Consider the following 22,430-nt stretch of genomic DNA (forward strand, 5'->3'; position numbering starts at 1 on the left):
AATATGTGACGTCATCAGCAGTGGATTGCGGGCGCGCGAGTTATAGTTGGCTGAACTAACTATAACGGGGGAATTTCAATGGTTTTGTACGGGTGAAATGTCCAGCTAACTATATCGTGTGAAACCTATGGATTTTTCAGTGTGTATATATATATATATATATATATATATATATATATATATATATATATATATATATATATAATATTAATATTCTGTATCCTTAGCTCATAGTGACGATGGCCACAGTAGGTCAGCAGCAGAAACATGCGTTTTGTTTTTAGCGTGAAACTACACAGAAGCATAATTTGTTTTTGGAAAAGCCCAAATGTAATTGGCTTATGTTTAAGGTAAAATGCATCATCATAAGATTATAAAATGCAGCAAATATGGTTACATAAAAACTACTCTAGCTAAGCTTCCCTATTTTTTTTAAAACTACATGGAACTAAAAGTATAGAGTGAGTAAAATAATATTGTTTGTGTTCTCAATTAATGCTGCAATGTATAACTTCAAGATCTCATTATGGGTATTTTTGTCTTAACTTATTTTAAATAAACGTTTTTACAATTAATAATGTGATTTTTCACACTCGTTTTACCTGCAAACACTAGTAGCCAAAAAAAAACAGTCTAACAAAGTATCAGTCACCCTGTTTCGAGACTTCCCACTTCTTTCTAATGTAAATGTTTTCCCTGAAGTATAACAGAATGTTTCAGAAGAACTTGCTTCAATGATACTAAATGGAGGTGAAGGCAAAAATGCATATTTAAAAAAAAAAAATGTCTACTGATTTGTAAAACTATACTAATATGCCAAAGGATCTCATGTAAATGATGAGGACAGAACCCTAGATCCAAAATGTTTGATAGTTCATAAAAGCAAGCCATAAGAAGTGAATTAAGGGCACATTCCATTCCTCTAGTCACTTTCCATTTTACTAGGAATGATGACAACATGACTACTTCACAACTGCACCTTACTCCTATTTAATTTAATCTTCTCCAAAGAAACTAGAGCAATTGCATGGAATGATTTCCCCTAGCAGCGCAAGACTAATATCAGTAACCAACAATAATCAAAACCCACTGGATTAACCAACCACTAGAAATGCATGCGTACATTTTGACACACAAATCTATATGTACAGTATAAGACAAGTACATACTGAACCACTCTATTAATATTGCATCACAAACAAACCGTGCCAAAGCCAAATCTCAGCCTTTTTAAAGGCAAGACCCATTGGCTTTGCCAATGCGTGTTGTTCCACCCATCACAGTACAGAATGGAAGCACAGGGTTAGCCCACATCATCCATTTGGCTTCGCTTGCAAATTGACAGCTTTATAAGTAAATATATTTGTTTATATACAAAGCTTATAGGTCTAAATCTGTGCAGTGACGGTCTCTTTAACTAGGCTTTGTGAATCTAGTCTCTGTATTTTTTGGGGGGTATTTATTTTGTTAATTAATTCTAGAATGTAATATTCGAGGCATCCAGAATAGTTTTATTGAGTTAGTTAAGATCTACTGTGGTAATAAAATGATTTTGACCTGTAGTATCCATGTATGAATCTTTGGTGTAGTACACATGTTCAAGATAACATATGAAGCCATATTTATTTTCAATACAGTGGCATAAATAGATTTAATTTATATTTGTATCTGTAACACGTAATGGTGCCTAATGTGTGACACAAGATACATACGTGAATTTTGATTAATACACTGAAACTGCCCATATACCTCATATCTTTACAGCCAATGATTTTCTGCTGCCTTGTGAATTCTGCGAAGAACTCATTCCAGAGGATGATCTCATTTTGCACCAGGTATATTTCAGTTTTATGTTAGCTGTATTCTAGCCTTTTCCCCCCAAGCCATGAATGAGGGGCAGGTCTCAATAGTGTATGTGAATTTGAAAAGCCCACTTCAGGGCAGGCTGATTCCTTCAGTCTTAATCTTGGCAGGTGTCTCAAGGTTGTAGAGTTTGTATGTTCTTCTTTGAGTCATTTGTCTTTATGGGGCCAATGCACAAAATGGCTTGTGGACCTAGTTGGTATTTTGGTGAATTTACAGTGGCATATTGTTTTTATGTTCACTTTACCGATTTACAGATTGAGAAGTAATGGAATTTTATTAATACAAAGTGCATATATAGCTGTGACTTGCCATTTTACTCTTCTTTATGTGGTTGCTTGTTACTGTTACTACATTTTGTTAACAATGTAATTATTTTTTTAACTTAAAAATCATTAAAAAAATTTAAGAATTCTCAGCCTCCAAATATTTTAATGAAGACTTGCTCTGGAGTGATTTCCACGGTGAAGTGTGCATTAAGAAATTAGGATAACCAGTGTTCTTAGTTGGTCATGAACAGTTAGTAACAACGCTTTGTCCATGAACATATACATAGGGCATATCACAGTACAGCAGCCCTAATTAATGTAATTTTGTTGCACCATTCATTCTGAAATGCCGATGTTGGAAAGTAGATCCCCCGAAGGCACCACAACCCTCTTTTCTTGAGATCCACAATTGAAACAAGATGCTATATGGACTAAATTGCACAGTAGATTTTGCCTTCCGGACTGCTTCATTATCACAGTGACCTGAGAGATGTCTGTTCAGAATCTTCAAGTGATACTCCATTTTTTCCAGTCTCATAAGTTTTTGTACATTTCAAAGAAACATGGAACAGGCAGACGTCTGAAGACTTTGCTACACACATTTTAGTGATAGCATTTAAATAGAAATTGCCTTTTCCCCATTTTTCCAGTAAAAATATGGTAGGAGCTTGAATTCATTTTTAAACTTCTATTTTGGTTTGATCTTTTCCAAGCATTTCACTGAAGGAAGCATTGTTAATCTTCACAAAAGCAATTCATTCAAAAGATAAACTGGTATCTTTCAGAGCGCGTGAATGTTCGAACAGGTCCAAGTCAAGTAATAATTCCACCTCTCCCAAATTGCATTTAGTCAATCATTTAATGCAACTCTACATCTGTAATCTATTGCTAGACGTTTCAACGTTTGAGTTTCTGGCCGCAGTTGTTACAAGGTTGAATATATTACTGTAAAATTGATCCCTTCTTTGTACAATGCCATCAACGTCAAATATTGGATTGTATCTCTTTATTTCAGGTCTATCTAGAACTTTATGTTCTGAAAAATAAAACACAGAGGTGGAAGGAAGACATAGCAGCTGCTTTTACATTTAGAGTGCAGTAAAGTATTATTCAAAACCACAAAGATTATTGTCAAGGAATAAATTGTAGTGTGAAGCAAGAGTTGCTGGATAACCAGAGGCCTCAAAGGTAGCAGGCATGCTTATGCGCTGATCCACAGTGAATGAGTAACAGACCTGAAGTACGCACAAGGACAAAGGACTTCGCTGAAGCTGCCAGCAGTAAATCTTTGCCTTTTTGGAAAGTCTATACAAATAAGCTCTGTCCTGGAGGGAAGGCTAAAGCACATGGATTGCAGATCCATGCAACAGTGATTTCACAAACCGAATGCAATACATGAAGTGATGAACTGATCTGAGAAATCCTAGAGAAAATGTACTTGCTGGAGAACCTTGTTGTGCAATCTGAGGACAAACACCAGGAGCAACCTAGGCTTGAAATTTTCAAAATTGAAATCTGAAGAAAAGGCACTCAATCACCAGTGCAGTTGCCAGCTGAACTTCACCTGCTCAGTTGACCCCAGGATTAGAGGTGCCACTGAGATCCGGGATGTAAAAATCTTCAGCAAAGAAGATGGGTGAAACTTAGTAAATGAAAATTCAGGAAGAGAAAGGCTGGAATCTTGGCAGCTTACTGGAAAGACTAATTAAAAGAAGGAACTGGCCACAAAATTAAAGATGAAGCCACACCTGGACCTAGGATTGGTTTATTTAAATGTGTAGTAGAGATACCTAGGCTTCTCGGTAGGGTTGGGTTTCATTCTTCATTGAAGAACCCAGAACAGATGAGCGATTGAAAATATATGTTGTCTAAGTTTGCATAAAACAACCATTTGCAGTCAAAGTAACCAAGTCCACCATGCTTTTATTTATCTGAATAAGGTAAAGATGGGAGAAAGCCATAGTATTGTTCTAGTCAATGCTAGTTATACTAATCAGTACATTCCGCTTGTCTTTTCTTTTTTCTGAAGTACCATCATTAACATTTCTACGGGCTGCTTGCTCTTTTACTATCATGAATGTACAGGGTTGTTCCCTTCCAGAACCTCATGGTGTTAATCTTTCAGGGCCCAGTTCTTCCACCTTGCCGTATTTTGGGAGTGTGTGCACCCAGACCTAGTATATCAGGGGTCTTGTTCGACAGAGGGTCCCCTGCCTCTTAAAGGTTCTCTATCACTCCAGTTCTCACCAGCACTCTCACAAAACCCACTGCAGCAATTGCTGTCAACAACACTTCTCTGAGAACCACTCCAGGATGAGCCTCACTGTTCCACCACAGAAACCTGCTGGAAAGTCAGTGGAATAGTGCAGAGGTTATAATAGTTTTACTTCTAGAATGTCCTAACCTAGATAAAGGCAGTATGAAACTTGCTCATTAATGTGTGCATCATCCTCCTTCTCAAATCACCACTGTGAGACTAGTGAACACAAAAATATTTATCTGACAGACGAAATAAATGCAGTCCTGCAGCAAGGTAATACATGTTGGTTTAGTAGGAAACCACACATTAAGTAATTCCTTTAGGGGCCACTGTTGTCTGGTCTGTAAGAGATAATAGAGAGATGAAAGGAAATTAGAAGGTGACCAGTTATAAGAAACTTGAGGGAAGTTTAGGCAGTAGAGAATATATTGGATGATATTTGGCATAAGTAAAGGTGAGTGAAAGAAGGCTCCCTGGAGAAGACTAGGTGGCAAGAGAGCAATGGAAACGGAACAGGACCGTAAGAAAGGGAAACATTGGTAGGGAGAGAGCAGAGATTGTGGACTGAAGAAAACTAGGCATAGTGAGGCATGGCAGGACACTGAGCTGAAAAGAGGCATTCGAGAATATTGCTTTTTGTGTGTGGATAGTACTTGGCGGGATTGGGCACAGAAAGATCAATAGGGTGAAGACTACTTGGGGCGGCTTAGGAAAGGTGACTGCTGAGGAGGGTTCTTGGAAGATTGGTGAAGGGTGACATGTAGAAACTACTGAAAGGGAGGCATTGGGTTATTTGGCTTGAAGAGAGAATGGGAGGATATTGGGTAGAAATGTATACTGGGTAAAAGAAGCATTGGTTGAATTGTGAATTTTGAATGGGTTTATGTCTGGTCTTGGAGGGAGTTTTATTGAAGAAGATTGTTAGATGAGAGGCAGAGAATTTACAGGGGGCAAATGGATCAGTAAGAGGAGTATGGACTTGAATATAGTAATATGGGCACTGGAGTCTGGAAGTGAGGCATGGAAATGGAAAAAGAGAACAATACTATACTGTCTTGTGATTCCTCTTCTGCTTGATACAGAAGACAGTTTGACAGTAATGAAGACTCTGAAGAGACAGGGGATGAGTATATTCTAGATGGAACTTTTCCTTGAGATAGTCTCAAACTCCTTCTGTATCTGTTAATCAAATGCATTGCTGTGGTTCACTCATTTCATGCATCCTGCTTTCCAGGGAAGGAGTCAGTATGTACAAATCTATTTACATTTTTAAAAAATTTTTTTTATCCAAGGCCACCTGCTGAAATTGGTCGAAACCATAATTTGTTTGTTTAAATTTTGTCTTGATCTATGTAAAAAAAAATGTTGGCACCGTTTAAATTACTGCGTAGCTCTGATAGTCTGAGGTTACCTTTTACAGCCATGTGTTCGCTTTGTCTTTACAGACTGGCTGTAACCCTGGAAGTGTCTTGAATTCATTCAGCAAGAGAAGCAATTCTCCAATTCACCAGCTGGAATATGATGGACGATTGAGAACATTCCTTGACCAGACATCAGACCCATTGAACAATCGATTCGCACTTCTGTCGGATCCATTACCTGATCAATCTGAAGGAAATATCATCATTCCTTGTGAATTTTGTGGAATTCAGCTAGAAAATGATGATCTTTTTTACCACCAGGTATGCATTTCTGCCACTCAAGATGGTCTGGAACGTTATCACTGCAAACTCTTTTATGCTTGGTGAGCTTGAAAATGTAGTTATGCAGAAAAACCCTCATAATCAGACTTTATGAATTATTTAGCATCGGACTCCATTCTCTCATGACCTATACAATAAATGAAGTTGAGGAATTGTGTGTGGGTGTGGGTGTGGAGGTTGGTTTGTTTCCCAGTCAGTGATGCCTATTGACCTTGAAATGTAGAAGCACGCACCCCTTTACCTTTTAGGTCTTCTGCGAAAGCCAACTAGTTGTCTGTTATAAGTCGTCCTTGTATATGCCATAACACCAATTATAATATATAAAATATTAAAAACCACCCTTCCAACATTGTGATTACAGAAAGTTAACATTTTGTTAGTCACAAACCAGATTGAGTACAAATTTCAGCATGGTTTGATTATTTTGTACATTAAACTCCAGACCTGGAGATAATATTTAAGGATTTATATTATGCGAAGCACATTCCAAGGTATTTCCCATTCATTACATTTTGGTAAGTCCCTAAAATGCAACTCTTTATGAAAGCCTTAGGAAAGATGGCACAAGGGTCAGAAATTCAGGAATGTCCGTCTTGATGCCTGTCAGACCCAATTGGGCTCTAATAACCTAGTTAGTATTCCCGTTTTAGTGCATATGTATACATCCACTTTCCTTAGTGATCACTAATGCCTGCACTTCAAGGTTATCCTAGGATGACAATAGGCACCTTTTAAACCCCCTAATTAAATCTATATTTAATTTGCTAATACATTTGTTTTCAGTATGCGTTGCATATTAATAAATATTGTTGCTATTATTGAAAAATCTGGAAGACTAGGCCATTTCTCTCCAGCTTGTCACATTCAACCACGCAGGAGTCCAGCTCACCATGTGCTCATTAGACAACATTATTCTAATAATAAAAATCCATATTTGTAAAGCGCGAACATATCACGCCTTAAGGTTTCACGGTGCTGGGGGCTGTTGAGGAGAATAAGTGAGCTATTACTGAGTCACATGATGCTGAACTGCTGCCGCCAGCGATCGAGCCATGCGCCCCATGCTCTGGAGTCAGCCGCTCTGGCCGGTGCGCCACACTTCTCCCGCTTAGCTATAATTGCTGGAGAAACAAAAAACTACAGGCACCTCGATTTTTAGATGAGATGAGATTGTTTTTTTATTTTAAATGAGCCTTTGATAAAGTTTGCAGGAACTGCTTATGGCTTAAACTCAGCCAGGGGGGTATCCGTCTTAATCTCTTATAGTTAGCTCACATGCTAAATATGGACACACTGATAAAAGTAAAAGTGAGTTTTATGAGTTCTATTTCCTCAAAAATGTTCACAAAGGATCATCCCAAGCAGGGATATGTTATCATCTCTTCTATTAAATCTGCTTATTGCAGATGCAGATAACACTATTGATAGTTTGACGTCTCACCTTCTGAAAATTTGTGGTCAGTTTATTTTGTTCCTGCATTATTCTGATGATAATAGAACTGTTACATAAAAGCGCGATCACCCTACAGAGTGATTTCTGCAGCTAAACTATTGCAAGAATATTTTTATGGAGGTGAATCTTGGCAAAATCAAAGTGGTTGCCATAGGACACACAATAAGACAGCCATGTAAGTGGTATGTAAATTGAAAAACTTGAAAAAGAAAAAAAAACGATAAGGGTAAGTATCTTTGGATTTTATTTGATGATCGAGGTAGTTTTTGTCATCACATCTAAAAGATCAGGCCTGACCTTAGTGATGGGATTTTCTTTGAATACCATGGCAATAAAACTTAATACCGTTATTAGAACCTTTGTTGCAAGTGGTTGAAAGCAAACATTAACGTTGTTAACCTTTGGGGCTGAAGCCACCTTAAAGAAATTTACTAAATCCCTAGATAAAGTCTGATGCAATGCCTATAACTATTATTTGGTTGATCACATTGACTCACAAGGCCAGATACAGTTGGAATTTGGTCCGATCAGACAAGTCCTTGAACAACAAGCAGCAGATGCTAAAACGTGCTACAATTGCAAAAAATCACTATCTGTAAAAAGAGGAGAGTTAACCCTTGGAATTATTACTTACAGTCTACCTTAAACCTCTTAAATATCAAAGAGCAATAGCATACACCAGTAAGTACCTTATTATTTAAAATTATTGTTAAAAATTTCACAAGGCCATTTCCTTTTAAGAGGACCAACTGTTTTTAATAAATGTGCTTATGTGATGACTGATAAATTCCTTTGTTTATCGCACCACACAACCCTATTTAGGAGTGGGATTCCCACTATGGTTCAACCTAAAGCTGATGAAATACAGATGCAGCTTGTTTTCAACTGATTTTTATGCTGTTGTGGATAGAGAAACATTTGGTAAAAAGCAGTAGACTGTGCTGTTGTAAGAGGGTATCATTCCTGCACGTATTATTTGTTTATATCTCTTTCCAGTGAAAGCAAGCGATTGCTTCAGGATCTCATGAGTCATCTGTGATCACACCTGCCGAAAGGCTCCGATTTATTGCCTCCTAGGTCATCATCCTCCGTTGATAGTTAGATTTATTAATTACATCAAGGGTGCAGAGAAACTATTGTCTACTGCAAAAAAAAAAAAAGTCTTAGCAACCAATTAATTTATTGAATTATTGCATTTGGAAGGCATATTTTAATGAGTTGTGCTTGGATTTGCTTCTGTTAGGGGCCAGGGTTTTTAAAGATTTCATTATTTTATTTTTAGTCTTTCGGTTATATTACGGTCATATTATATTTTTAGAAAGTTATAATTATCTGACATTTTAATCTATATTACTGGTTTTTAACTTTTGAAATGAATTAAATTACTATACAGATACAATCATTCATTCACAAACCTGTTCCAAAATGTCATTCAGAGAGAGAAATATAGTGCACAAAGCAGGGTGGAAAAAAAAAGATGGCTCTGACCTTCTCCAGCTATGCTTGGCCTGCCAAAGTTTTATTATATGAATAAACTACTTCTTTTAAATCTAGCCAAGGGTATCTTCTGATTGCATACACAGAATAGTTGCTTTGGGCTTGAATTCTAAGAAGCTGTTACTTCAGTCTTCATCTTAACTCTCCTCCTCTTGAAAATGGAATGAGTCTTCCCTTGCATAATATGTTTGAATTAAAATCAACTGTTTGCAAAAGCTTTTGCCACATGGACCAGAAAACTTCCTTGATCTTTCTGGACTTTAATACTGAAAAAAAGACTAAGGATATTTGTGGAAAATATCAGGTAAAAGTAACATTCACTGAAAAGAAAAATCTGGTTCTCTTTACCAAGTTCTGCTTCACAATGTTTTGTAGTTGGTTGGGGTTGGAAACAGTTGTGATATAATTCACTGTTTGGTCCACTTTGAATTAGAATAGCTCACCCTAAGCAAGCATATGAAGCTCGGTGTGTACCAAGCCAGAGATATTTGAGGTATTATGCCTTATATTGCTGATGTTATACAAGTAGTTCTGAAAACAATTGGGAGGTGAATAGTTCACTCAAACAAGTGAGAAATGTCAAATATTGATAACTTGCGGATGTAGAAGTATGTTTCATAAATCGCCTTTGAACTGTTTTCCTCTTTCAAAGGACCAGTGTGATTTACGCCCATGCACTACAGAGCCCACAGTGCGATCATGGGAACCTCCAGCGTTGCTGCCTAAAAAGGATAATCTGGAAAAAAACAAATCCCCTCAGCGACGGATGCGGCATCAAGGTATTGGATATCTTACTTACATGTATTGTGGTTTTACATTTTTCTGTAGTGAAATATTTTCAACGCTGTGGAGAAGCGGTTTTCCTTCAGTTGTGGCCTTCTAATATGGCCTCCAAAATTGGACAAAAAGAGCTTGGTGATGAACCAGTAATATGATACCACTTTTTATTTTTTTTAAAATTCTTTACAGTTTATCATAAGTATTTCTCTGGCCCCCATCATCTCTTTTGCTTTCTCCACAGCCTCCTGTTGTGGACCAGTCTTGTAAATTTGCTTCTGAAATAAAACCCTTAGATTGGATATTTATGAATATCCCTTCTGTCCTACTTTTGGTGTTTTGAACACAATTCCCAAAAGTGCTGTATAGCAAAAGACATTACATTTCAAACTTGCAAAGAGCAGTGAAATTTGGTAGGTATCCGTGGCAAAGGTTGGGTGGCAAATTAACCTTGATATAGTAAATTGAACTACCCAACCACTCCGATGTGGAGTGGGTGCATGTTAGTTTAGTATAGGCTTTCTCCATGGAGTTAAAAAAATAAATAAAATAAAAATAGTATATGGTGGGACTAGAGAGGGTGGCACATAGATGCGTGGCCATGGAAACTTCCATCTCTTTAGTAGAGGTGGTCAGGAGGGCCCAGGCATTGACAACTATTGGATGACCGTGAGCATGGGGTGGTAAGATGGGTTCAAAGAGGTGAAGATAGAGGAAATTTGAGCGGCAAGCCACTATTTAGGCAGAATTTGCTGCAGGGGTTGCCATTTTAGCCCATTGTGGACAAACTGGATAGTGCCAAATCCATTCCCCATAGTAAAACGTATTAGTGGTGGTTGGCAGCAGGATGTGAAAGCAAACTGGCTCACACTAGAAGACACCTTCTACTCACCAAATTACATTTTATTCCTAGTTCAGAGTCCAAGTGAAATTCAAGTGTGAGTGCCTCATCGCCACTTTAAACTAAATCCTGTCTAGAATTAATTGTTCCTCCAAGTTATTCAGTTCCCCAACAAACTGTTCCAACAATCCTTTTGTACTAGAACACACTCTGCAGTTTGTACAATGCACAAAATACCTAAATCTCCAATCCTTCATAAATGCATTAGCTAAAAGGGCTCAGTACCAGTTGAGGCTAATTTGAAGTATTGAACACCTCAATTGAGTCTACTTTGAAGTGTTAAACGCCTCATTTCGAAAAAGACTTTAGACTAGCAACTCAACTCCTTGAGCTATTGATAGTGGATATTGATCTCATGCCCTTCTCTGTGTAGCAGGCATACAGGATGGCTTAGTGATGTGAGCATTTGCTACTGAAACTTGCAGTGAACAGCAGGTTATGAATTTGTATGCAGTAAAAACCAGCTCATCCTTTCACCATGCTGAGGTCTGTAAAATCAGTACCATTATATTGGGTAATTGTAATATCTGCTATTTGCAGCACTTAAACAGGAGCAGAAATCAATGGAGCTCCTCATAGAATAGCAGACTGTAATATTGTAGATTACATGCACTCTGAGACCCAGTACCATGGCAAATTGGTAGACGAAAAAAAACTAGCATCAGTCACTCTCAAAGTTGTTGGGGTCCGAAATACCATGGGCTTCCAGGGGGCCCTGTTTCCATATGAGGATTCGGGTCTGATGTGGCACTAATGTAGTCTCCTGAATAGGGCGACCATCAGCTGGCATCTCAGAGTACGTAAGGGTGGTTGACATCCAGAAAGGGTGTTTTTTCACATACTGAATACGGAAACCCCTCGCGGAGCTTAGGCAAACACTGTGGTCCTGAGGAACTGATGCTGTAGAGGGCTATATGAGGCAAGAAACGTGTTGACCGTTGTTTCAGACCTTTGGGAACATTAATACCCCTTGAGGTTGAGAGTGTTTTTAATCTCAAAGATTCCCTATCATTAAGGAAAGGTTCTTCTATGTGTCTTTAGTTAATTTTAATTCGCTCCATCTCCCTATAACTTTTTGGCCAGTCTACTTTACATACCTTTTGAGTCGGAAAATTGGTCTCCTCAGCTACTCTGAAAAACATCTCTGCAGAGAGCCCCTTGTGGAACCAGTCGGGCAGTGCAGCACTGGCCTGACTGCTAAAGTACCCCAGAGTCCTAAAGCCAACAAAAGCGGGTCAGAAAAAATGAGAGCATGAAAAACCCTGCAAAAATGACCAGGTCCAACAGGGCACCTCACCAATCATTTAAGTTCTAACCTGCATCCTGAACAACTCCTTTACCACCGCAACAATTCCCGGATGCCTGGAAGAGTGTGATGATCAACGCACTGCTAAAGAAATCCCCGGCAGACCCCACCCAGCTAGCAAACTACTGCTGTTTTACCCTCCCCAGCGAAGGTTATCAAGAAAGCCATCCACAATAACTCTCCCACTGCCTCAACACACACCATCTCCTAGATACCACGCAGTCAGGTTTTCGGTCCAGCCACAGTACTGAGACTGCCCTTCTGGCAGCAACGAACATCAAGATGATCCTCCACTGTGGAGAAACAGTGGCCCTCATACTGCTCAACCTCTTGGCGGCTTTCAACACTGTCTCCCTCTCTACCCTAGTCAGATGACTACATGAAACAGGTATCCAAGGATCCACAGTCAATTGGATCTTCCCCTTCCTCACATGAAGAACACAAAGTTAACTTGCCACCATACATGTCAGAAGCCTTGAACCTTATCTGTGGAGTCCCCATAGGATCATCTTTCAGTCCGACCTTATTCAACATCTACCATGACCTCACTGGCAGACCTCATTCGACCACATAACATCAACATACATTTTACGCAGACTTTATCCAATTGATATGCTTCCTGTTGGACAAGACAACCATGACAGAAAGCAACTTTGCCACCTACATGAACAGGGTTGCCAACTGTATGAGAGCCAACTGCCTCAAGCTCCACACAGACAAAACAGAAGTGGTGACTTCAGAAGAAAATCCTCTGCTTGGGATTCCACCTACTGGCGGGCAGACCTCTGCTCTTCACCTTCACCCACCACCCTTGCCAGAAACTTAGGAATCATCCTGGACGACAAGTTCAACGTGACAGCCTAAGTAAACTGGGTGCGCTCCACCTGCTTCTACACCCTGAGGGTGCTGCTAAAAAATCTTCAAAAGGCTACCGAAGAACACTAGGAAAGTTGATCATACAGGCTCTGATAACCAGCAGATTTGACTACGACAACACACTCTACGCAGTAACCTCTAAACGGCTCCTGAACAGGATCCAAACCATCCGAAACCCCACAATTAGACTCTACTCTACCGCGACACACCTACATCACCCCACACTTCAAGGAACTTCACTGGCTCCCCATGCACAAATGTCATCCATGCAGCCTACTCACACACACTTACAAAGCACTGCACAACAGCTACATACACTTCTACCGACCTCCCAGGCACCTTCGTTCAATCGGACTCCCACTAGCACATATACTTCACATGCACAAAAATGTGCTGTAGGCTACGCTTACATTGTCCCAATACATTGAATGACCTACTTCATCCCATCAGAGCCTCTTCACCGCTTCTCGAGTTCTGGTAGAAGTTGAAGACTTGGCTCTTCGACTTACTGCTCTTAAGAGACAGCAGACTTGCCACCTGCAAAAGCGCCTGGATATCCGAACAGTTGATTAGTGCACTATACAAGTTATTATAACATAACACTTGAAAATGGTGAACTTACTAAGATCGTTGGGGTTCATTTCCAATGTGCCAACGCAACACCTGACTCCTTTGCAGATACTCCTGTTCATCTGAGTCATTCTGGATAAGGTGTGATTTCCTGCCTTTCCCCTGAAGGGGAGCGTTCAGGACCTCCGAGAATTGATCCCAGTGTTTTAGCCTCTGTCCTGGATCTAATCGAAAATTACTGTTCGGTTCTTGGGACTATTCAGCTACTGCATCCTGCTGGTCGAAAATGCCAGATGGCACATGCAGACTTTGCAGTGGGATTTGAAGTACCAGTGGGCACCGCACCTAGTGAACCGGTTTGATTCTCTTCAGGTTTCAGGAGAGACTGCAAAAGATCTGAGTGGTAGCTGCTTGTTCGTGATGAGGCCTGTGGCAGGCCCCTCTTCTTACCTCACCCAGGGCTCATGGAGACGACGGATATCTCACTGCTCCGTTGGGGTGGCTATCCAGGGGAAGTGGGTATTGGAGGACAATGGACTTTAGTGGAAACACTCCTCATCAGTCTGTAAGAGTTATAGGTGATTGACTTGATATTGAAAGCCTTCTTGCCAACCATCAAAACAAAGTCTAAATGCCACTGTGGTTAAATGCATCCTCCAACGTTTAGTGAATCACAAATGGCAGTTAAATCCAAAGGTGTAGCAGGGTGTCGTTAAATCAATGAAGAGAACCCTGGCTCAATCTCTTCACCTCGCTGAGAGTGCACATTGTCAACACATTTGCAAAAGAAGGCTCTGTCTCGGGGACTCATTCCACCTGGGTTGAAGCTTGGGACTCCTGTATGCCTTTTAGCCCCTGCCTTCTATACCTTGAATTCTGAAAAAGGTCAGGAATATCTGGGCACAAGTCATTAACTGGAATTCCTGGGCATGAGCATCTGTCCTCTGGTCATGCTGCTGCTTCAGGAGGATCTTCTGTTGGAGAAGCAGGGCAGGGTCTTGCACCTGGGTCTGCGCAGCCTGCACTTCCATGTGTGGAGATTACACAGTGGCGGTTGATTCCATTTGATGATCCTTCCGAGGTTGTTGATGTTAACTTGTCATCGAGGTGCTCTTCCGCAAAGTCTGTGTACGTCTGGCACTGGGACAAGTTTTTGGCTTGGTGCAGCAAACTCCAGATGGACCTATTGCAGGCAGATTAACAGAAGTTTTGTTTGTTTGATCTTTGGACCAGTTAAGACTTGCTTGGGGCACTGTTAAAGGCTACTTGTTGGATCCTCAGTTTTTTGTGGTTGCCTGGTCAGCCTCCTGTGTTCAAATAACCTCTTGTGATGAGGTTTCTTAAAGCTTTACAACCGGATTCCACCAAAGACCTTTGTGATGCCACAGCAAGACTTTAATCATGCTTTCACTTTTTTGAGATGAACCTCTTTTGAGCAAATACACAGTTACCAGCTGCACCTTTTGACCATAAAATCTGTCTTTTTGGTTGCAATAATGTCAGCTCCTCGCATAAGTGAGATATAGGCACTTTAAGTTCAGGCACCTTTTATGCAACCTTTTTCTAGACAAACTAGTGTTAAGGACTCAAGCTGCATTCCTATAGAAAGTAGTGCCACCTTTTCATGTTGGTCAGGATGTCACCTTTCTGACATTCTTTGCACCGCCAGCCCCTCTAAAGAGTAGGAGGAGAGACAGATAGTTTTGATCTCAGACCATCGAGTGAATGCACCACTCTTTGTGGTCTTTTCGAGAGCAATGAAAAAGGAAGCAGTGCAGAAAAGAAGCAACTCTAGGTGGATAGTCCTCTTTGTTAAAATCTGCTATGCATTCGTGAATAGGCGGCCACCTGAAAGATGCAGAGCCTCTGCTGGATATCGATAAACTATGGTCCCCTAGGACTAGATTTAAAAGGTAACTGTTCTGTTTGAATCATCTGTAACCTTGTTCAGTTTGGACTTTCCTAAATCGATAAATAGTTATACTTAAAACAACTGGGCCTCTCATTAATTTGAGTGTATATATTTTCTTTTAAACAACTACTTTATGTAGGTACATAATACAATTAACATTCTTTGTGACAATAGTGCATACAAGGCTGTGAGTAAACAAAACGTGACGGTGATTTATATACAGATGCAAACCACTTTTGTTCCTAAGGGACCATTGTTTCTTACAGTATGTTTACCCTGGTGGGTGTAATAGGTTGGTCTTTGTGTTAAACATATAGTCTTGGATATCTGTCCGGCTGCTACATGGGCATCAATGCACATATTCATGAAGCACTATTGCCTTGACCGTTGCGTCAGTAGAGATGGGTATTTCGCCTGATCGCTTCTGTATGTTCAAACTACATTTTCCAAGCTTTAACACATTTGCAAAACTTCTGCCTGAATCCTCAAAGCAGACAGATAGTGGGCGTATACACGTACATGATTTTAGGTTTTATGAAATGTAAGCAGTCTGATCGAACTAAACTTTATTGACGCTTGCTTGCCCTCAAAATGCTGTTCCAGAGGGTCAATTTTCTTTAAAACTCTATTGGAGGCCTTTTAACTCTGCTTCTATTGGAATGCTGTTTGTTCTCCATGGTTTTTCCTGTTAGAGGACAAGTTCGGTTTGTGTTTTTCATTCACTCAAAATGACTGCATGTTTGGCTGTTTGAAATGTATTATACGAGTTGTGTTGGTGAGTTTTCCAAGTTGCACACCAGCTTTTATATTCTTACTTATGTTGGGGATTTCGGTTGAGAAAGTACCAATTGTACTTCAGGTGAGCAAAAAAAGAAAGCAGTAGCTGTGTGGTAAAGTCCACACCAAGCATCTAGGTTGTCTTATTTTCAATGTGAAAATTAGTCCGATCTGAATACCTTGTCCAAATAAGAGTCTTTGTAGACCCTTATTGTGAAAGGGAACATAATAGGTAACTTGAGACAAACGCCTAAGTAGATAAGATTGTTCCTTTTAGTACTTTAAATGGCAGCACTGATATGAGACCGCTTTAGAAGGCAGTAGAAGAGTGATGAGGTCTGTGATGATCTGCCTTCTGATCGGTCATCATAAACATTAGTTTTGCAGCGTGAATCTTTCTGGATTCACTATGCTGTGCATTATTCCGTGATCTGGTGGTTGGGTCCGGATTCGTAGTCTTTCTTTTGTTTTTATTTTTTGTTTATTTTTTTGTAGCCCAGGTGGCCGTCGACGTCCCACCATTTGGTGCACCTCTCGTGACGTCGTCGTGCTTCCTGCGGAAGTCCCACCTTCGGGGCGCCATCTTCAGATTCTTATTTCCGCCGTTGGGTCTGGATCGTCATCGAGAAGCTCCAGAGTTTTAGACGAAGGGAGAAGGAAAATACGCGAGTTTCATTGAAGGAGAGCTTTTAGAAGACTACAGAGAAAGTTATTACAGCCGGGACGACGAAGGAGGGGATCCTCGAAATTCTTCGACGCACATAGGAAAATGCGCACTCAGAGGCTCTGAGCGCAATGGACAAGACACCATTTAAGTTCTGCCCTAACTGCCACCACAAGTACGCGCAGAAGGACCAACATCCGGTCTGCAACCTTTGCCTGCCGTTCGACCACGAGAGCAAGGACTGCAACGCCTGTTCCGCTTTCGCGCCGAAGACTCTCCGGGTGAGAGAACGTCAGAGGAGAGCCAACTTCAGCATGGAAGGCAAGGGTAAGGCCCCGTCACTGTACGATCTGGGCCTCTCCACTGACGATGAAGACATCGCCGAGGGACCTGATGTCTTCACGGTCGCAGAGACCGATAAGAAAACACCTGACTAGGTAAGAGACACGTCGAGTACAAAACCACCAAAAGGGCCCCGAAAATCGGATGGCGACTCTCGAAAAAATGAGTCAGTCCTCGAAGGAAACACCGGCGCCGAAAATTTCGACGTCCGCCAGTGGTTCAAAGGACAAAAGGCCGAGCGGATCCTTCGAGAAGGACTCCCAGGTGCCGAAGACCGCCGAGAGACAGAGTTCGTCGAAACAGACCCACGAGGTGGGACGTTTGGCAACGAAAGACAAGGCTGCGTCGACGCAAGCTCCGTCGAAGAGACCTGCAGTCGATGCCGAGCACATCTCAAGCATGGAAAAGAAAAAGAGAAGGCTCGAGGCGGAGATGGAGAGCATCCTTCAGAGGAAGAAGGAGTTCGACGAAAGAATGAAACAATTCAAAATCCCAACGGTCCCGTCGACGGATGTCATTGAGATCGAGGAACAGGGAGATTTCGACGCCGAAGAGCAGTCGAGAGGTCCTGAAGAGGAGGAAGAAGGCCCCTACTATGAGGGAGAAGATGATGAAGAGGATCAGCAGTCGTTCTACGGCTCGGCGCCGTCGACGACTCAGGAGCTGGAATGGCAGGACATCGACACCGAAAACCCTGAAGAGCCCGTGGAGTCGTATCCTTCGAGGCCTTCGCCGCCTGACGACATCGGGGCTTACAACATGGTCGTCAAGAGAGCTGCAGCAGCCTTTGGTGTGAAATTGGACGAGGAGAAGCCGAAAGCAGACTTTCTACTCGCAACTCTGCTCCCCATCCAGACGAGGAGCCATTTCCTCCCCATGCTCCAAAGCGTGATGAACCAAGGGAAGGAGGCGTTTAAGGACCCGGGAACATGCCGGTCCATCACACCCAGAACGGAAAAGAAGTACAAGCACTCCTCGCAGGATCCTCCTTACATCAAGGGATCGGTCACTGCCGATTCCATCATTGCTTCCACGGCCAGGAAAAGAGCCAATGTGCCGGCGACCTCGGACCCACCTCCTGATAAGGAGAGCAGAAGGCTGGACCTCACTGGAAGGAAGGTAGAAAGAAACGCCGCAATGCACTGGCGCATGGCAAACTCAAACGCGCTACTGAACAGACACCAGTACCAGCACTGGGATGAGATGGGGGAACTAGTCAAGCATATCCCAGAAGAGTACCGTCAAAGGGCTTCCCATCTAGTGGAGGAAGGGAAGAATATCGCCAAGTCATGCTTCAAGACAGCATTGGACGGGGCAGAATCTTCGAGCAGACTGATGGCCATAGGGATCACTGAAAGGAGACAGGCTTGGCTCAGAATTTCTGGATTCAAGCAGGAAGTCCAGAACACCCCTTTCAACGGTGAAACGCTGTTCGGGGAAACTGTGGACGAGAAGCTCACCCAACTGAAAAAGGAAAATGAGACCGCAAGATCCATGGGGGCCCTGCAATTCAGAGGGATGCGAAGAGGCACCCCAAATCGGAGACCCTACGGAAGGGGAGGAAGCCAGCAGGGTACGTCGCACCAGACATTCCAGCAATGGCAGCAGGGTGACAGTCACAGCCAGCAGGGACAGCAGAAGCAGAAATGGCAGTACCGGCCCCGAGGCCAGTCCTTTCGAGGGAGAGGAAACTGACGTGGCCAAAGGAGGAGAGGGGGAAACCAACCCTCATCTAAGTGACTACACACAGAAAAGGACGCTCACCCCAGCATACCCCGGAGGGTGAAGCGCAATTTAAGAACACCAAGGGGGTGACACAAAACAAGCGCCTGTGAACATGCAACACCGGTGGGCGGAAGACTGGGCCTCTACCTACAACAATGGCAACAAATAACCTCAGACAAATGGGTTCTCAACGTCATACAGCACGGATACTGCATAGAGTTAGAGAAAAGGCCTCCAAACAAGAAACCAAAGAGAAGACAGTGCTCGGGTCAAGAGCTCGCTCAAGTCAGGGAGGAGACACTTCAACTACTGAAAGAGGGCCATAGAACCAGTGCCATGCAGAGAAAGGAACAAGGGAGTGTACTCAAACTACTTCCTTGTACCAAAGGTGGACGAATCACTAAGACCCATCCTGGACCTAAGATTCCTAAACAAATTCATAAAGACCCAAAAATTCAAGATGACATCACTACAAGAAGTGCTACCCCAAATGCGAGGCGGAGACTTCATGTCCACCGTGGATCTCAAGAACGCCTACCTGCACATCCCAATGAACAGACGGCACAAAAACCTGTTAATGTTCAACGTCAACCAGGATCATTATCAGTTTACCACCCTGGCATTCGGTCTAAAGTCCGCCCCAAGGGTTTTCACAAAATGCCTTGCAGCAGTAGCAGCGTACCTACGAAGGGAAGGGATTCATGTGTATCCTTACCTAGACGACTGGCTAGTCAAAGCAAGCACTCGCGACAAGTGCGAGGAGCACGCAGAACGGGTGACAAGAACACCAACATACCTGGGGTTCTCGATACACTGGGGGAAGTCATCGATAGAACCAGAACAGGTGAAGGTCTTCCTGGGGGCGAAGTTCAACACCATAGACGGAACGGTGATGCCCAGCGACAGAAGAACAATAGCCCTGCTGAACGAGACGCGTGTCTAGAAGGGGCGAGTTCTGACAGTGAGAACAGTGAGCAAGATCATGGGGATGATGGCATCATGCATCCACCTAGTCCCCAATGTACGGCTTCACATGAGACCATTCCAAGAATGGCTGCAACAGCAATGGTCACAAGCAAGCGGGAGTTGGGAGGATCTAGTGGTTGTTACGCACGCAGTGCAGGAGGAGATAACCTGGTGGAACAGGGAGAACTTAACTACAGGAAAGACCTTGAAACCACCAAACCCAACTGTGACAATCACCACGGACGCATCACAAATAGGATGGGGAGCACACATGAACAAACTCAGGGTGAGGGGTCTGTGGACTCCGGCAGATGCGGTCAGACACATCAATTACCTGGAATTGAAGACTGTCCTGCTAGCCCTGAAGGCCTTCCAGAAACAGCTATACAACCAGAAAGTGTTGATACAGACGGACAATACTACTACCATGTTCTATATCAACAAGCAGGGAGGGACACAATCGTTCCCCCCTTTCCACTCTGGCACAGGAGATTTGGAGATGGGCCATCCCACTCAAGATAGACCTGCTGGCCATATACCTACCAGGGAAGGACAATGTGGAGGCAGACTGGCTCAGTAGACAGACATCGGCATCCCACGAGTGGGAGCTCAATGGACAGGAAACTCAGAGGCTATTCCAAAGGTGGGGAACACCGACAATAGACCTGTTTGCAACACGCCTGAATGCAAAATGCCAAAACTTCGCATCCAGACAACAAGAACCGCAATCGCAAGGGAATGCCCTATGGATAAGTTGGTCAAAGACATTTGCCTACGCTTTTCCACCGATACCGCTGTCACACAGGGTGCTCGACAAGTGCAGGACCAGCAACATGACACTGATCCTAGTGGTACCACAGTGGGCAAGGCAGACCTGGTTCTCTCAAATAGTGGAAATGGCACAAGGCACTCCTCACAAATTCACAAGAAGAAAGGACCTGCTCTCCATGCAGAACGGAGAGGTCCTGCACCCAGAGCCAGAGAGCCTCAGCCTGGCGGCATGGCTCCTGAAGACTTAGTTTGCGCACCTGAACCTACCTCCAAGCACTATGCGAGTGCTGCGGGAGGCAAGGAGACCTACAACACGAAAATGCTATGGGGAGAAATGGAAAAGGTTCACAATATGGTGCAGCAGAAATAAACTACTGAATAAAATGACAACGGAGTCAACGGTGCTTGTATATCTCACACACCTACTAAAAAGTAATCTATGCTCATCCTCCCTAAGGGTACACCTAGCGGCAATCGTAGCTTACACACAAGGGGAGAGAGGAGGAAGCCTCTTTACGTCACAGGTAGTTAAGAGGTTCCTGGAGGGGGCGAAAAGAATTGCGCCACCAAAGAGGATGCCGCCGCCGGCATGGAACCTCAACGTGGTCCTAACCGAGCTTATGAAGGCGCCGTTTGAGCCCATCCACAAGGCCACGCTGCAAATGCTGACAATGAAAACAGCCTTTCTGGTAGCGATAACCTCGCTGCGCAGAGTGAGCGAGCTGCAAGCACTGACACTGCAAGAGCCCTACATCGGGATACACAAGGATAGGGTGGTTCTAAGAACGGACTCACACTTCATGCCTAAGGTGGTGTCGGCATTCCATATGAACCAGACAATTCAGATACCGAGTTTCTTTCAAAACCACACGACAAGCGCAGAAAGGGCACTGCACACACTAGATGCTAGAAGGGCAATGATGCACTACATTGAGAGGTCCAAAGAGCACAGGAAGACCAAGCAGCTCTTGGTCTCCTTTGCAAATAGTTTCCTGGGTAGACCCGTGACAAAAGCCACCATTGCACGATGGATTGCACTGACAATACAATTCTGCCACAAACAGGCAGGGCAGGAGCTATCGGATGGGCCACGAGCCCACTCCACAAGGAAGAAGTGAGCAACTATTTCCTTTCTGGCAAATACGCCCATTCAAGACATATGCCTGGCGGCAACGTGGGCTTCAGTGCACACGTTCACTAAGCACTATTGCGTGGACATTCACATGAACAAGGAAGCACAAGTAGGACAGAAGGTGCTTCAACACATATTCAACAGCCAACACTCATCTACCACCCACCGCCACAAAGATAACAAACCGCTACAAAGTCTATGCACAGCATAGTGAATCCAGAAAGATTCACGCTGCAAAACGCATAGTTTCTTACCTGTTGGTGTAGTTTTGCAGCTTGAAGATCTTTCTGGATTCACTAGCGAACCCACCCACCTCCGCCACGAAGATGAGGTTGGAGAAAGAGGTGGAAGGACAAGGAAGAACAGAATAATTGGAATACTAAAGGAAATTGGAAAAGGAAAATTAAGAGAACGCCTAAAAGGGAAAAAAGAACCCAAAGATGGCACCCCAAAGGTGGGACTTCCGCAGGAAGCACGACGACGTCACGAGAGGTGCACCGAATGGTGGGACATCGACGCCCAACTGGGCTACAAAAAAAAAAAAAGAAAGACTACGAATCCGGACCCAACCACCAGATCGTGGAATAATGCACAGCATAGTGAATCCAGAAAGATCTTCAAGCTGCAAAACTACACCGACAGGTAAACTATTCGTTTCTTTTTTTT

The 22,430-nt window shown here is 42.8% G+C and overlaps 1 protein-coding gene across 5 annotated transcripts in view; it reads left to right on the top strand.

Moving 5' to 3' along the window:
* The window catches only part of TRAFD1 (TRAF-type zinc finger domain containing 1), a 282,334-nt gene that overhangs the window by 153,593 nt on the left and 106,311 nt on the right, over nt 1-22,430 (top strand). For all 5 annotated transcript variants that reach the window (XR_014970449.1, XR_014970450.1, XM_085633468.1 and 2 more), the window contains exons 7-9: nt 1,765-1,835; nt 5,838-6,074; nt 9,698-9,824. Coding sequence is in view for 3 of the 5 variants with exons in the window: in XM_085633468.1 (XP_085489594.1) it covers nt 1,765-1,835; nt 5,838-6,074; nt 9,698-9,824 (435 nt within the window). In the remaining 2 variants the exon portion in view is untranslated. The remainder of the gene's footprint in view (nt 1-1,764; nt 1,836-5,837; nt 6,075-9,697; nt 9,825-22,430) is intronic.

Source organism: Triturus cristatus, chromosome 11, assembly GCF_964204655.1.
Source record: "Triturus cristatus chromosome 11, aTriCri1.1, whole genome shotgun sequence".
Classification (NCBI taxonomy): Eukaryota; Metazoa; Chordata; class Amphibia; order Caudata; family Salamandridae; genus Triturus; species Triturus cristatus.